The sequence below is a fragment of the Ictalurus furcatus genome, chromosome 15 (assembly GCF_023375685.1).
Source record: "Ictalurus furcatus strain D&B chromosome 15, Billie_1.0, whole genome shotgun sequence".
NCBI classification, from domain to species: domain Eukaryota; kingdom Metazoa; phylum Chordata; class Actinopteri; order Siluriformes; family Ictaluridae; genus Ictalurus; species Ictalurus furcatus.
The window spans coordinates 3,756,244-3,770,000 of record NC_071269.1 but is presented as its reverse complement, the minus strand read 5'-3'; the positions used below and the strand labels follow the sequence as shown (position 1 = coordinate 3,770,000).

Here is a 13,757-nt window from a genome sequence, read left to right as displayed (position 1 = left end):
TTAAGTTTTCTCCTGCAGGTGGGAACCCTTATATTTTCTATGTAGGACCCTACATAGAAAATGTCCTTATGCGAAAGGGTTCCGAACGGGTAGAAGCTGTTTAGGATGCTAAGAATCCTTAATCAACCAATGAACTCTTGGAGAACCCATAAAGAACTGTTTTTCATCACATAAGTTCATTTATATCAGATGTTGATTCAAGTCCTGTGACATTAAAAACATTTCCGTAAAAGTAAATACTTGAACAAAATCCAATTTTCTTAATTTCTTAATTTTGCCCCAGTTTAGTTGATCAGCCAAGACATGTGTTTGGTCTTTAGTTGCTTGTGTAACTAACCAGTAACAGACATCTGTTTCACCCTAAAACTTGTATGTAAATATCTGCCTCAAACCACTGGATATCCACACCCAGACCTCAGTGATGTCATGCAGATTTGCTGATGTGGCTTAGGATCTTACTATCATCTATAAACAAAAGCAAAACCTCCCTGTGCACCTGAACACCGTCATTAAACGCCCAAGTTATCTTGGACACCTGGAACCACAAGTGTTATTCTATCTCTAATCATTCACTGGGAACTGTACCCAGGTAGCACTAACGTTGGGCCGACTTTGGCCATTCATTTGGGTCAAGGTTGGGTGCCAATGTTGAGACAATGTCATTTTTTGCGGGAAAGACTTTCATCATCGTGTCCCGTAACCCCCCAAGAGAGGTCGTTGGGGCACTACAGACGATCTATTGACCAGCTTTCTACATTTCACTCTGTTTTCTGCAGCTCTCATTGCTTGGCTGAGCTTCTGTGTAGTCCACTCTGAGATGTTATCTTCCCATCTCTTCTTCTGTCTCCCTCGTGTCCTGTTTCCTCGTACAGTGCCTTGGAGGACGGACTCTGTTTTGCTAGGATTGACGATCTGGTGATCTGACCGTACCATCTCAGCGTTCTGTTTTTGACAGTTGCGAGAAGGTCACTGTGTGGTCCGACAACTTGGCTGATCGTCTGCCGGACTTCCTGGGTGTAGGAAATTCCCAGGAGTCTTCTGTAGCACCTCATCTCCAAGCTTTGTATTCTTCTCTGTAATTCTGCCGTGAGGGTCCATGTTTCACACGCATAGAGAAAAATTGAGATGACAGTTGAGCGCGATAATCTCACATCCACCTTTAACTTCACCTCGCCGATATTGGTCCAATGTGGTCCGACGTCATTTTGTCTGTCGGGTACTGTTGCTGGAATCGGAATTCACGCAGATGAGGAAATAGCTTTACTTCAAATTGAAAGCTGTAACGTGAAAGACTCTCTACTTTTACTTCGTGCCGACTTTATCTAGATGAACGCTGACTTGTGAAGGCGTGAGCCATCTTGTGAGCCAGTAAACTCAAAGGCAGGACTGTGGTCTCATTTGGTCAGTAAAAAAAAATGCTTATTATTACACCAGACTTTTGCCTTGTTGTTTTCTTACCGTTCTTACAGCTGGACAAATATAGTTGTCGCTTGGGTTTCTGTGGTAAAGTTCAGTTGTTGTTTTTTTTCTCTACGCCTGCAAGGATTTTTTTTCTTAGCTAGGAGTTTCTTCAAATCAAATAATAAAAGAAAAGAAATTATACGCTTAAATGTAAAATGCTAATTACATTAAATATCATACATGACACTAGTCTGTCCTCACGTCATGGCACATGTTTGTATTTTTACAGCTTTGCCCCAGATTTCTGCTCAGCCTGATACGAAAGAAGTGACCGTTGGCTCGACTGCGATTTTCCCCTGCGTCGCCACTGGATACCCCGTTCCAAACATCACATGGTCGAAGGTAACCTTTAATCCTTGCTGCACACAAATACTGAAAGAAGAACTTTCAAGACACTGTATTTCAGTATAATACTAGACGGTCTGAAAACCGTGCATATGCATATATATATACATTTTTGGGGTCAGTATACTTAATTTCCTCACATTTAAACTTAAATCTCCTTTAGCTGGAGAACGAACTACCACCGAAGTGTGTGCAGGACGCTCATGTGCTCACCGTCCCAGACGTCACCCATGAAGATTCTGGCACGTACGTGTGTACGGCAGCAAACAAGCAGGGCAAAGTGCAGGCCTTTACCAAACTCAACGTGCATGGTGAGTCACGTAGTATGGCTTTTTTATGCATTATTGCCATTATTGTCCACGGTTTAGCTGTAACGTGATTTGAGCAAACTAGGATTTTTACGCTTTCTTGGTCAACCCTGAATTCACGCTAGATGTGTCGCGTAAGCGTCACGTCAAACATTGCGACAAGGTCAAGACCTCATTCAATCCATCCCGGTCACATTTCCGCACTTGGATCTTAATGTTTTGGCAACTTCATCATTTAATTCCTAGTTACGAGGAGCTGGACACACTCCGGCGTAGTTTTTTATGAAACTGTCATGAAGAATGCACTAGTACAGCAGACTAAATACAAAGCGCCCAAAAACCAAAACAAGTAGAGGAATAACTCACATTGTTGCGTCATGTTTGCTCTGTGAATTGTTAGGCCAAACTCGGATATATAACACACCCACTCGAAAAGCCAGTTCACTGAAGGGGAAAGGACGTGGGATGTAGACGATGTGCATTTGCTTCTGATAGTGGTTACTTTTTTTTTTTTTTGTTCTTTTTTTTTTTTTTAAATATAGAAGACGTCATAAGTCTTGAGTGAATAGAAAGGAAGTGGACGGGTCTTTGCCGGTTGAAAAAAAAAAAAAATACAGGGTGTCCTAAAAGTCTCCATACATAGTGGAAATGAACACTTTTTCAGCGAAATGTCTCCCGAAAGTGTATATTGTATATCTGTTTGTTCAGATAGCCTTTAAAAATGCCTTCGACAAAAGAAGAACGTACATTCTTGACGTCATTCTCGTGGCTGACTCGACGGGAAGCCGTCGCAAGGTTGCGATGGACTTGAACAAGAAACTTGGCAAGCACATCACACTCCGCACTGTCGCCAAACTTATTAACAAATTCAAAAAGACTGGAAGCGTAGCGGACCGACCGAGAAATCGACGTCCACGAACATCCAAGGCGAAACCGACGTGGTGCCGGCAAACATAGTCCACTGTGTATGGAGACTTTTGGGACACCTTGTAGAATAAATAAAAAGAAAACACAGTAAAAATTAATTGAATGAATAACTGAGCTGTCTCGTCCACAGCTATATGTGGTACTGATGCTTGAGTCTGATTCTTCTGTGCGTTGTTTTTGTAGAGCGAGTGATGCCGTATTTCAGTCAGGAGCCCCTGTCCTACCTCAAGCTTCCCACCATCAAAAACTCCTACAAGGCATTTAAGATTAAGATCACCTTTAGACCAGACAACGTGGACGGTAAGCATCTGTCTTCAGAACACTATTCAGAATCAGCATTTGGCCTCGTTTTGCTTTGAAATGTAATCAAATGCTTCACGTTCAGTTTGTAAACTCAACCTTTCTTCTGTTCTGCCCCGACTCTTACCGTTGGTATGAAGGTCTCGTTTTGTATTCCGGTGAGTCCTCGTGCTTGAGTGCGAGCACACGAATACACATTACCGGAGGGCTTCCTCTCCACCTCCAGTGGGCGCTATAGAGGCGCCGGCTGCTTTTCCACCCCTGTACTGTGTGCTACTGGGTGTGCAAGTAGAGTTTGATTGCATTTGTGACAGTGCACAGTACAGAGGGTGCAGCATGGGTTTGTTTGCAGGCTTGTACAAGCTGCACTGGTTCCCCTACAGGCATGATGACACTGGGAACTTGAGTTCACCCTGAGTGCATCCATGCTTTATACGCTTCAGTGCACTGCACATGTAGGATTCTGCATGCTTTCCATGATGGAGTGCAAAGAGCATTTAAGCCTTCTGCTACGTTCCCTCAATTATGTAATGAAATGCAGAGTCATTTACTGAAGGTTTAAAAAAGCAAAGGGTTCTTGATCCGTGACGGTGCAGAGAACAATATACTGAAAAAATAGCATCGATGATACAACTAGATATTTAAAACAATGACAGTATGTAAGGAATAAAATGTGACACAGTGGTGTGTTGATTAGTTTCCAATAACGGCACATCCTGAAGTGTTCTGTTCTTCTTATACCACAGAAACATTATTTTTTATTGATTAAAGAACAACATCGTTATATTTAACATTGTGGAACGTCCAGGACACAAGTTCCTGTTATTACTTGCATTATAGCAGGTATATATATATATATATATAATGTGTATATATAGTAGTTAGTTAGTTAGTTAGTTAGTTCCCTCACCAGCCTCTCTCTTTTTTTTCCTCGCTCTCTTGAACTCTTGAAGAATGCAGCAAATTTTGCATGTCTTTAAACGTACTAACTAATAAAAAGCGCTGACACTAGAGACTCCTTCCATAAATTTGACATAAACATCTCCTTACACAAAACTATGCCCGATCAACAATTTTTTTCTTTTTTTAAACAAATGTTTTAATTTGTTTATTGTTTTTTTTTTTGTTTGTTTTTTTTTGATGCCAGCACTGCAGTTAGGTCTGCTGTTATGGAAAATGAATCAATACTTATTGGATATCAGTACTTCTATAAAGTATATAGTATCTATCTTTATACCGAACACACTGGAAGGCCAAAATTTGTGACCATGTTCTTGAACATTCCTCGTGTTTTATTAAAGTTCAAAATTCTTTATTCTATTATTTTGAGGTACTGGATTTTTGATTTCCATGAGCTGTAAGCCGTAATCATCAAGATTAAAACAAAAAAAACGCTTCAAATATTTCACTTCATCTGTAATTTATCTAGAATATATGAAAGGTCCACTTTTTGAATTAACTTTTCCACGATATTCTAATTCTTTGAGATGCACCTGTATATGGTCATAATACTGTGTATGGGTCACAAATGTTTGCAGTGTTTGCTTTTATCCTGTATAACGGCAATATTATAAATGATATAAACGAAAGTAACATGGTTTTGTTGACGCTGATATAAAAATGAATAAAAATTGATCATCTGAGAAAACAAGCCGAAAATGTAGTTAAAACAAAATCCCATTTAAACAGAAATCTAGGAGTTTGAAATTCCTGAGTCTTTTGCTTATTGCTATGGGGTTTTTTTTGTTCGTTGTTTTTGTACCTGTAGCTAAGATAAATAATGGCTTCTATTATTGACAGAGTAATGTCTAGGTTGAAATCAGAATCCATCTAATATTTTTGCTCATTTAAAACCTCTTGTCTTTGTGTGTACCTGTTTGACTCGTGATATTGTTTCATGATATAATAAGCGGTTATGATAATAATAACTTGGCTCTGCTAAGATGAGGTGAGGTGAATAGTCAGTAAATCAGTAATGCAGGAGGTATGGACGCATATTCCCACAGATACCCATGATGCACTCATGGCCTTTACACCCCCCCATCCCTGTGGCTGAGTTATGGCGTGTGCCCTGGCATGCTGCTCGCGACTGGCATAAATCTCAGCACTACAGGACTGTACCTGAGCTTCCACTCGCACACTCTGTCCGCTGCTGTGTCCCCGTGTCCACTGCCCCTCAGCATGGCATTTCCCTTCCCAGCTTAATCAAAAGCCCCACTACAGTCTGCTTTGTCTGCGTGCACACAGTGACTCTTGTACTCCTCTAACATGTCTCTCACTCCTTCAGGAATGATCTTGTATAACGGGCAGAAGAAGACCATGGGGGCTGATTTCATTTCTCTCGGGCTTGTGGGTGGTCGCCCTGAGTTCAGGTAGGTGTGACACACAGGGTTCGTCAGTCTGAGCCTAATTCTTAGGATGAATTTTATTGTGTATTTATATGAATATATATATATACACACACACACACACACACACACACACACACACACACACACACGTTTGTCTGTTTCACATGTTGGATTGACCCATTCAAACCTGAGACCTTGTAACACTAACAAGTCACATGACACTGGGGAGGGAAAATGGCTAATTGGGCCCAATCTGGACATTTTCACTTAGGGGTGTACTCACTTTTGTTGCCAGCGGTTTAGACATTAATGGCTGTGTGTTGAGTTATTTTGAGGGGACAGCAAATTTACACTGTTACACAAGCTGTACACTCACTACTTTACATTGTAGCAAAGTGTCATTTCTTCAGTGTTGTCACATTAAAAGATATCATCAAATATTTACAAAAATGTGAGAGGTGTACTCACTTTTGTGAGATACTGTATATGTGTGTGTGTGTGTGTATGTATGTGTATCTTCCTGGACCTGACTTTGACATCAGGACCAGAAGAACATCTGGGACTCACAGCTCTCTCAGTATTATTCAGACCCACTCAATTCCCAGTTCAAAATCAGTCTAAAATCCATCTTTTTCTTTTCAGTTTCATATGTAATTGTTTAATAACACTGGTTGCTCATAAAAAATAATAATAAAAAAACTTGCTTTGTTCATGTTCTGAAGGTTCGATGTGGGCTCTGGCATGGCTACCATCCGCTACCCCACTGCAATAAAGCTGGGTGAGTTCCATACAGTGCAGCTTTACCGTAACGGCACGCAAGGGTCCATCATAGTGGACGATGAAGCTCCCATCAATGGTACTTCCCAGGTACGATCGCTGCCATTTCACCAGTCAGGCACACTGGAGCCTTTCTGTTATGACATTACTGTAAGCTTGACTTATGACGCTTGGTAGGATTTCATATAGAAAACATCTGCTGCATCTGTGCAGGGCAAATTCCAAGGGCTGGATCTGAACGAGGAGCTATTTGTAGGCGGCTATCCAAACTACAGCATGATCGCCAAGACGGCAGAGCTCAAAAGCGGCTTTGTTGGTGAGGAAGAAGTATATTTCTACAGTACATATCCTGTGCATATATAGCTGAAGGCTATAATCATCACAGTTCTGCTAGCTTTAAAAAAAAATGAACTACGTGTATCACTCTATAGATGGTACATTTCTATTTTTTCTATTTAACTAACTGAGTATTACCACATTGACTCCATAACCCTTTTTAGGCTGCATTAGTCATCTAATTATCCAAGGGGATGAAGTTATTTTCAAGGATCTGGACAGAAGTTCGACCGGTGTGACTAACTGCCCCACCTGCAAGGATCACCCGTGTCAGGTTTGATCACACTAAAGATTCAAATCACCTTCTGATTCATTACTTTAAACACAGAGACAGCTAGACAAGCTGTTATGAGAAATGTACGCTGTTTCCCGGTATTGTACTCGTCGACTTCCCTGCATGATAGGTAAAGTTCGACAGTCAGCCATTTGTAAAGAATAATAATAAGCATTTCTAGGAAAATAATCAATGACGGCGTGGTGTCTTGTGGCCCAACGCAAAGCAAAGAACCATAACCATTCTAAAGTTGATTATTTTCTTATACCAGAACATCCCAAAGTGTTCTATTCCTCTTAAACCACAGCAGTTGAACACTTTTTATCTGTTTAAAGTTGCATTTAATGTTGTGGAACATCCACGAAATGAGTTCGTTCCTGTTATCGCTTATGCTCTAGCAGCGACAGCCGATGAGTTTGTGACTCTTGTAAGGGCTGACACTGGAGACTCCTTCCAAAGAACCCTTTTTTTTTGTAGTAAACAAAGAGAGAAATATTTATTCCACATTCTTGATATCCATATTTTGCAGTTTCCCACGTGTGAAAACGCACATTTTTCCCCTTTTTATATGGGATTGGGAGTGTAGTCTTGGTATTATTGATCCAAAAGACATACCGTGACGTCGCCCATCGCTACTAACACTCTTTTCTTGAAATAACTAACTATAAATGGTGAGGGGAAGTCGATGACAGCGTGTTAAAACAGGAAAAGAAAGCCAGTGCATCCTGTAATCTCCCTGATTGAGGCCCTAGACTGTTTTGCGTATGTTGCTCCACACTTCGGTTGTGTTTTGTGGTGCAGAACGGCGGAGTGTGTGTGGACTCGCTGGCCAGCCTGTACAAGTGCAGCTGTCTGAGAGGATTCACCGGGAGCAACTGCCAGCACCTCACATCCGAACACTGCCATCCAGGTAAGTTCGTGACGTGCAAATAATACTGTATAGTGGGGAAAATTCACAGTATGATAGATGCAGTGACAATGCTAGTGTTTTATGACTAGTGTCATAAAATGATGTAATACCTAAATTCTCAGGTCCAGACTAAAACGAGTGTCTGAGCGAGGGGATCTCCGTCTTCTTCCAAGTAAACATTAGTGCGGTTGAATTGCAGAGAGAAAGCGAATGCAGATGCAGGACGTGAATCAGATATGCCATGCGTTGATTGCAAATGCAAACTGGTAAACTGAGCCAAAAAGAGACAATAAAGTCGCGGGTTCAAACCCCAGCACTGCCAGGCTCTGGGTTACTGATCGGAAGGTCGGGGGTTCAAGCCCTAGCACTGCCAAGCTGCCACTGTTGGGCCTTTTAGCAAGGCCCTTAACCCTCTCTGCTCCAGGGGGTGCTGTATCATGACTCCAGCTTCCTGACATGCTAGGCTATGCGAAGAAAAGAATTTCACTGTGCTGTAATGTGTACATGATAAATAAAGACTCATTATCATTAAACACTGGATGTGACATGCAAAATGTTTTCACCCTTTTAGACATATTTCTTATTTCCTCTGTGTGTTTGTCGTGTCCTCAGAGGCTTGTGGCCCTGACGCTACCTGCATTAACCGGCCCAGCGGCGTGGGCTACGACTGCCGCTGCCACCTCGGCAAATACGGACACAAATGCATGGACGGTAAGGATTAATGGTTTGCTTCATTTACACACACACACACTGTATGGAAAGTCTGGGGAGATTTTTGTTAACGTCTGCACTGCATCTTTAGGCACGCTGGTGACAACGCCGCTGTTTGATAGTGATGAGTCGTATATCGCGTACCCTCCTCTCACCAATATCCACAATGACCTGCGCGTCGACATGGCGTTCAAACCCATGGACGAAGATGGCCTGATGTTCTTCATTGGCGGGAAGAAGATGAAGGTGGAGGACTTTGTCACTCTTTCACTTGTGGAAGGACATGTGGAGTTTCGTTATGAGCTCGGCACAGGTGGGAGTGTAGGGTTTTTTTGTTTGTTTGTTTTTAACTCGTGCTGTAGGTGTTAATTAATCTCTGGCACATTTGTTTGTGATCTGCATGTAGGCCAGGCAGTGCTGCGCAGTCAGGAGCAGGTGTCCATAGGTCAATGGCACCATGTGACAGCCGAGCGCTTCAACCAGGATGGCGTTTTGAAGCTGGACGACGGGCCCGAGGTCAGGAGGTCATCCCCTGGGAAGGCCCAGGGCCTCAATGTCTACACGCCTATGTTCCTGGGTGGCGTGCCAACGAAGGACATCCTGCCCAAACCTGCCAACGTCAGCATGTTCTTTGATGGCTGCATTGGCGAGGTCCATATTTGTGTTTAAGCAATGCCTTCTGTCCAGCCGTTTTCTACTAATATTATTTCTCCTATATGGAACATTTTTTAACATTTTAGCCTTAGACTTAGAATTTTTGGACTGCTTTTTTTCTCCAGGTTTCTATCAATGGGAAGAAGATCGATCTGTCCTACACTTTCACAGAGAGCAGGGCCATCAGTCAGTGCGTCGCCATCAGCCCGTGTGACCGCAGGCCGTGTCGACACGGTGGCACCTGCATGGCCACCGCTGAGTATGAGTTTCAGTGCCTGTGCAGGGACGGATATGTCGGTGAGCTCACTGTGCCCGGATTCAGTTTCAGAACCATGTTGCTGTAGTACAGAGAGAGAACCCACGGGATTGGCTGAAGGGCAGGTTTATATTAATGCGACCGTCTGAAACGTCAGTTGTTAATGATTATTATTCTTTTTAATTGTAACACTATTTTAATACATATTTATGCATAATTACATCAGCAAAGTGCAAACAGCAAATTTAAGTCCACTACACAGTCTATTTAATGGTATAAAAACTCATTAGTACATCATTAGCAAAGAGTAATGATCTCATTGCAGAGATTCTGTATTAAAGGAGCACTTTGTCATTTTAGGGTCTCTGAATTTCAATTGCAATAAAAACATTGACATCGTTTGCCTTTCCTTCAATGAACCCGACCTCGCCCGTTAAAACTATATATACGCATCGCGCGTTATCTTTTAAGGAAAGCTGAGGGTTTCGTATGGGGTGTAACTTGTTTCTGGGCCAAGAATAAAAAATATATGCCTATAAAGATTCCTAAAATAAATAATCTAAAATCTAGTACTAGTGACTCTGTTTTTTTTTGTTTGTTTGTTTTTTTAAAGATCTTTAAAATTATATGATTATTATAAAAAGGTCAAGAAATGTTTTTAAATGTGACAAACTGCACCTTTTTGGGGGGGTTTTTAGGTACCAGTTTTAGGTCTACCTAATAAACTGATAACTATATATTAGGGATAAAATATAAACATTTGTCTTCATAGTTAATGTTTAGCATTACTGTATATACAGTACAGTCCCTATGTATAGTCCCTATACAGCACAGTCCCTAGGTATAGTCCCTACACAGTACAGTCCCTATGTATAGTCCCTATACAGTACAGTCCCTATACAGTACAGTCCCTATGTTTAGTCCATATACAGTACAGTCCCTAGGTATAGTCCCTACACAGTATAGTCCCTATGTTTAGTCCCTACACAGTACAGTCCCTACAGAAATTATTGGAATGGCAAGGCAAGAAAGGATCTGCTCATGATCCAAAACATACAAGGTCATCTGTGAAACATGGTGGAGGTAGTGTCATGGCTTGGGCTTGCATGGCTGCTACTGGAACATTCTCACTAATCTTTATTGACGATGTAACTCATGATGGTAGCAACAGAATAAATTCAGAACATTTTGTCTGCCAAGTTACAGAGAAATGCATCGAAATGAATCGAGTGGAACCAAAACACACATCCAGCTCAACTCTATCGAACTGGAAGGTTTTAGACTGGCCAAGTCAGTCACCAGACCTTAACTCAATTGGGCATGCATTTTACCTCCTGAAGAGGAGGCGTAAGGGAGAAACCCCCTGAAACAAACAACTGAAAGAGGCTGCGATAAAATCCTATTAAAGCATTGCAAAAGAAGAAACTGACAATATGCAACCAAATATTCAGTGTTATTTACTTTCATTTACTGCAAAACTTATATGTTCCTATATTTTGCTCACTTAAGTGGATGGTCTGATACAAACGGTTCTGTTTTATGGAAATAGGAAATAAAAGCTGAAATCCTAAACTCTCGTCTCATATCCCGAATGTCTTTGGTGTACAGCACAAGCAAATGAATTGACCTTGTCGTTCCAATAGTTTCTGAGGGGACTGTAAGCAAAATAAAACCGAGCACGTTTCAATACTGACTTCAGGATGCTGTGTGTGTGTGTGTGTGTGTGTGTGTGTGTGTGTGTGTGTGTGTGTGTGTGTGTGTGTTATGGTTGCAGGAGACCGCTGTGAGGTGGTGAAGGACACCTGTCTGGACTCGTCTCAGTGTCACAATGGAGGCAGCTGTGTGAACGGTCACTGTGTGTGCGCCGCAGGTTACACAGGTGTCTTCTGTCGAGAAGGTGACTTCTGTCTCTCTGTTCTATAATGCAATGCCAACATCGGTGTATATACAGTATAGCATGTTAGGCCACTTCCAACCTAGACGTACTACTGATGGTGTTTTAAAATGACCGGAATGACTAAAAAGCTTTTTTTTTTCCCCCCGCACTTTATCTTGTTTGCATTTAGAGGCTCTTCTCACCTAGAAAGCCTGCTATTGATAGAACTAATTGATAGACACATAGTCTAGCGTGATGCTCACAGCTAAGAGATCATTCAAACCGGTCGGTTGGTTCAAGATGAACCTTTTACCCTCCGACATACAAACTTCTCATTGAGCTGAAACAAGACACAGAGCTCCTAGAGGTAAACGCTCCTAACTTCAGTCCTAACGCCTAACTGTGTGTCTCACCCATGCGCTCTCGTGAATGTATCCTACACACACAGGGCAGGAGGCCATCGTGCACGAGGCGCCGTGGAATTTGGAGGGCAGCGGGGTGAACGGTACAGTATCCGTCCTGTCTGCCTGAGCCGACACTAACCAGAAGACCTCTCTCCTCTAACACCCCAAAACTGCCAATCCCAACCCAAACGTTTATCGGGGGCGGGGGGGGGACCCCAGATGCACATCATTTTAGATGTCCACATACATGGCCTAATCAGCTACAGTACCTCTTCTTCATTTGTTAGGAGTCTCAGAGAAACGTCTAGCGAGGGCCACACTCCTGTTAACCCAGTTTTCTCATCAACGACAGTGCATGTGCCTTAACAAAGATGCAACAGCTGCTTGACTTTCTCTCAGAAACTGCTAGTAAGTGTTGAGGACCGGTTACTTAGCTGCTTTGTGTAATTGGAATCATGTAAACCAATCCCTATAATAAAACCGTAAATATATACTCTAAACCTTAAACATTATTTTAGCAGTTCAGAATTGACTCAAATGGTTTGAGGGTGGTGTTTTTTTTTTTTTTTTGGTGAACTGAATTCGGACTAAAATATGTTTTCGAGGTTTCAAAATCGGAATTCATTTAAGTGCTTCTTAATTTTTGCCATAAAATATCATCAACTTAAATTGGCTTTACATTACATTAAGGCTCCCTTAATTGACATACAGCATGTGACACATTAGCGAACATGAACATATCGTGACCCTCAGCATCAGTAACAAGCCAAATGACGTACACCGTATGGGGTATGTTTATCCCGTACGTAAGTAAAACCAAGCCCACGATGACCTGTATATTAACCAAAACCTTAATAAAACAAATCTTTTCGAAGGTTCCGAACTGAATCTGAATCGCAAGGTTTAATATTTACACCTGGAGAACAGTTCAGTAGAGTTCACTTCAGTAAGTTCTCAAGATTTTAAAATTCTGTAATTCAAAACGTTGGACTTGTGGTTTTTTTTTTTTTTAAGTTAATTCATGTGTTAAATCACTTTTGAGAGTCCGAGACGTAAGTCTAAACGTTGACACCAGTACTTGCACCGGGAAAGTTACGCGTATTCAGAGCCGAGTTACGCGTTCACGTTGTGCAAATCACCCGCGCGTAGTCCGCACCTCCAGGCTCGCTAGATTCTTCTTGGGTAGAAGCTTCCAGAATGTTTCTCAGTAAGGTCTAAACCACTGTATTTAAATACAAGTACTTCCCATTAAACTTGGAAAAAAAAAATCAGGGATGGAAAATGTGGACTGAGTAAGAGAACGGCTTTTAAAAATCCTTTTAAGAATCCTCTGCTTTACTTGAACTTCACCGCATGTGCGTAACTCTCACCACGTACACAACTCAGTTTTATATACAGCACATTGTTACTTAGCTAGCAGCGCTTACAGTTAATTAATGCTAAGTTAAATATTTTTTTAATGTCAATTAATGCAGTAAATAACGTTAGTTAAGGGATCCTTAATGTAAAGCGTTCCGGTATATTTCAGCAAGGGGAATTCTATGCATTCACTGTTTAAACTGCCGACTGCGTTTTATCATATTTTGCAGTTGATTTCAAATGTAGTAGCACTTGAGCGTATCTAGTTTGAGGACTGTAGGATTCCTCTTTCACGTCTCATTCCAGTCAGTAACAGTACAACTTTTTTTTGCAGCCGTTCCTCTAGCTACTCCAACCAAATATAATCATCTGTATGATCCATTACTAACTACTAAATAAAACACAAAAACACAGGTGAGTTTAAGGCCAAAGATGCGTTGAATGACCAAAAAATAAAAAGCATAAAGGCGTTTTGGTAAACATTCATCTGCCTCGAACATCGACTTAT

General features: G+C 41.5%; 1 protein-coding gene across 7 annotated transcripts in view; it reads left to right on the top strand.

The window, feature by feature from the left end:
• hspg2 (heparan sulfate proteoglycan 2) overlaps positions 1-13,757 on the top strand; it is a 123,381-nt gene that overhangs the window by 100,477 nt on the left and 9,147 nt on the right. For 5 of the 7 annotated variants that reach the window (XM_053644092.1, XM_053644090.1, XM_053644094.1 and 2 more), the window contains 15 exons: positions 1,691-1,803; positions 1,970-2,117; positions 3,225-3,341; positions 3,482-3,499; positions 5,629-5,713; positions 6,415-6,559; positions 6,683-6,785; positions 6,970-7,079; positions 7,881-7,989; positions 8,602-8,700; positions 8,792-9,013; positions 9,107-9,351; positions 9,480-9,651; positions 11,385-11,507; positions 11,935-11,991. In XM_053644092.1, coding sequence (XP_053500067.1) covers positions 1,691-1,803; positions 1,970-2,117; positions 3,225-3,341; positions 3,482-3,499; positions 5,629-5,713; positions 6,415-6,559; positions 6,683-6,785; positions 6,970-7,079; positions 7,881-7,989; positions 8,602-8,700; positions 8,792-9,013; positions 9,107-9,351; positions 9,480-9,651; positions 11,385-11,507; positions 11,935-11,991 — 1,866 coding nt within the window. The remainder of the gene's footprint in view (positions 1-1,690; positions 1,804-1,969; positions 2,118-3,224; positions 3,342-3,481; positions 3,500-5,628; positions 5,714-6,414; positions 6,560-6,682; positions 6,786-6,969; positions 7,080-7,880; positions 7,990-8,601; positions 8,701-8,791; positions 9,014-9,106; positions 9,352-9,479; positions 9,652-11,384; positions 11,508-11,934; positions 11,992-13,757) is intronic. The other 2 variants (XM_053644091.1, XM_053644093.1) reach the window with 2 other exon arrangements.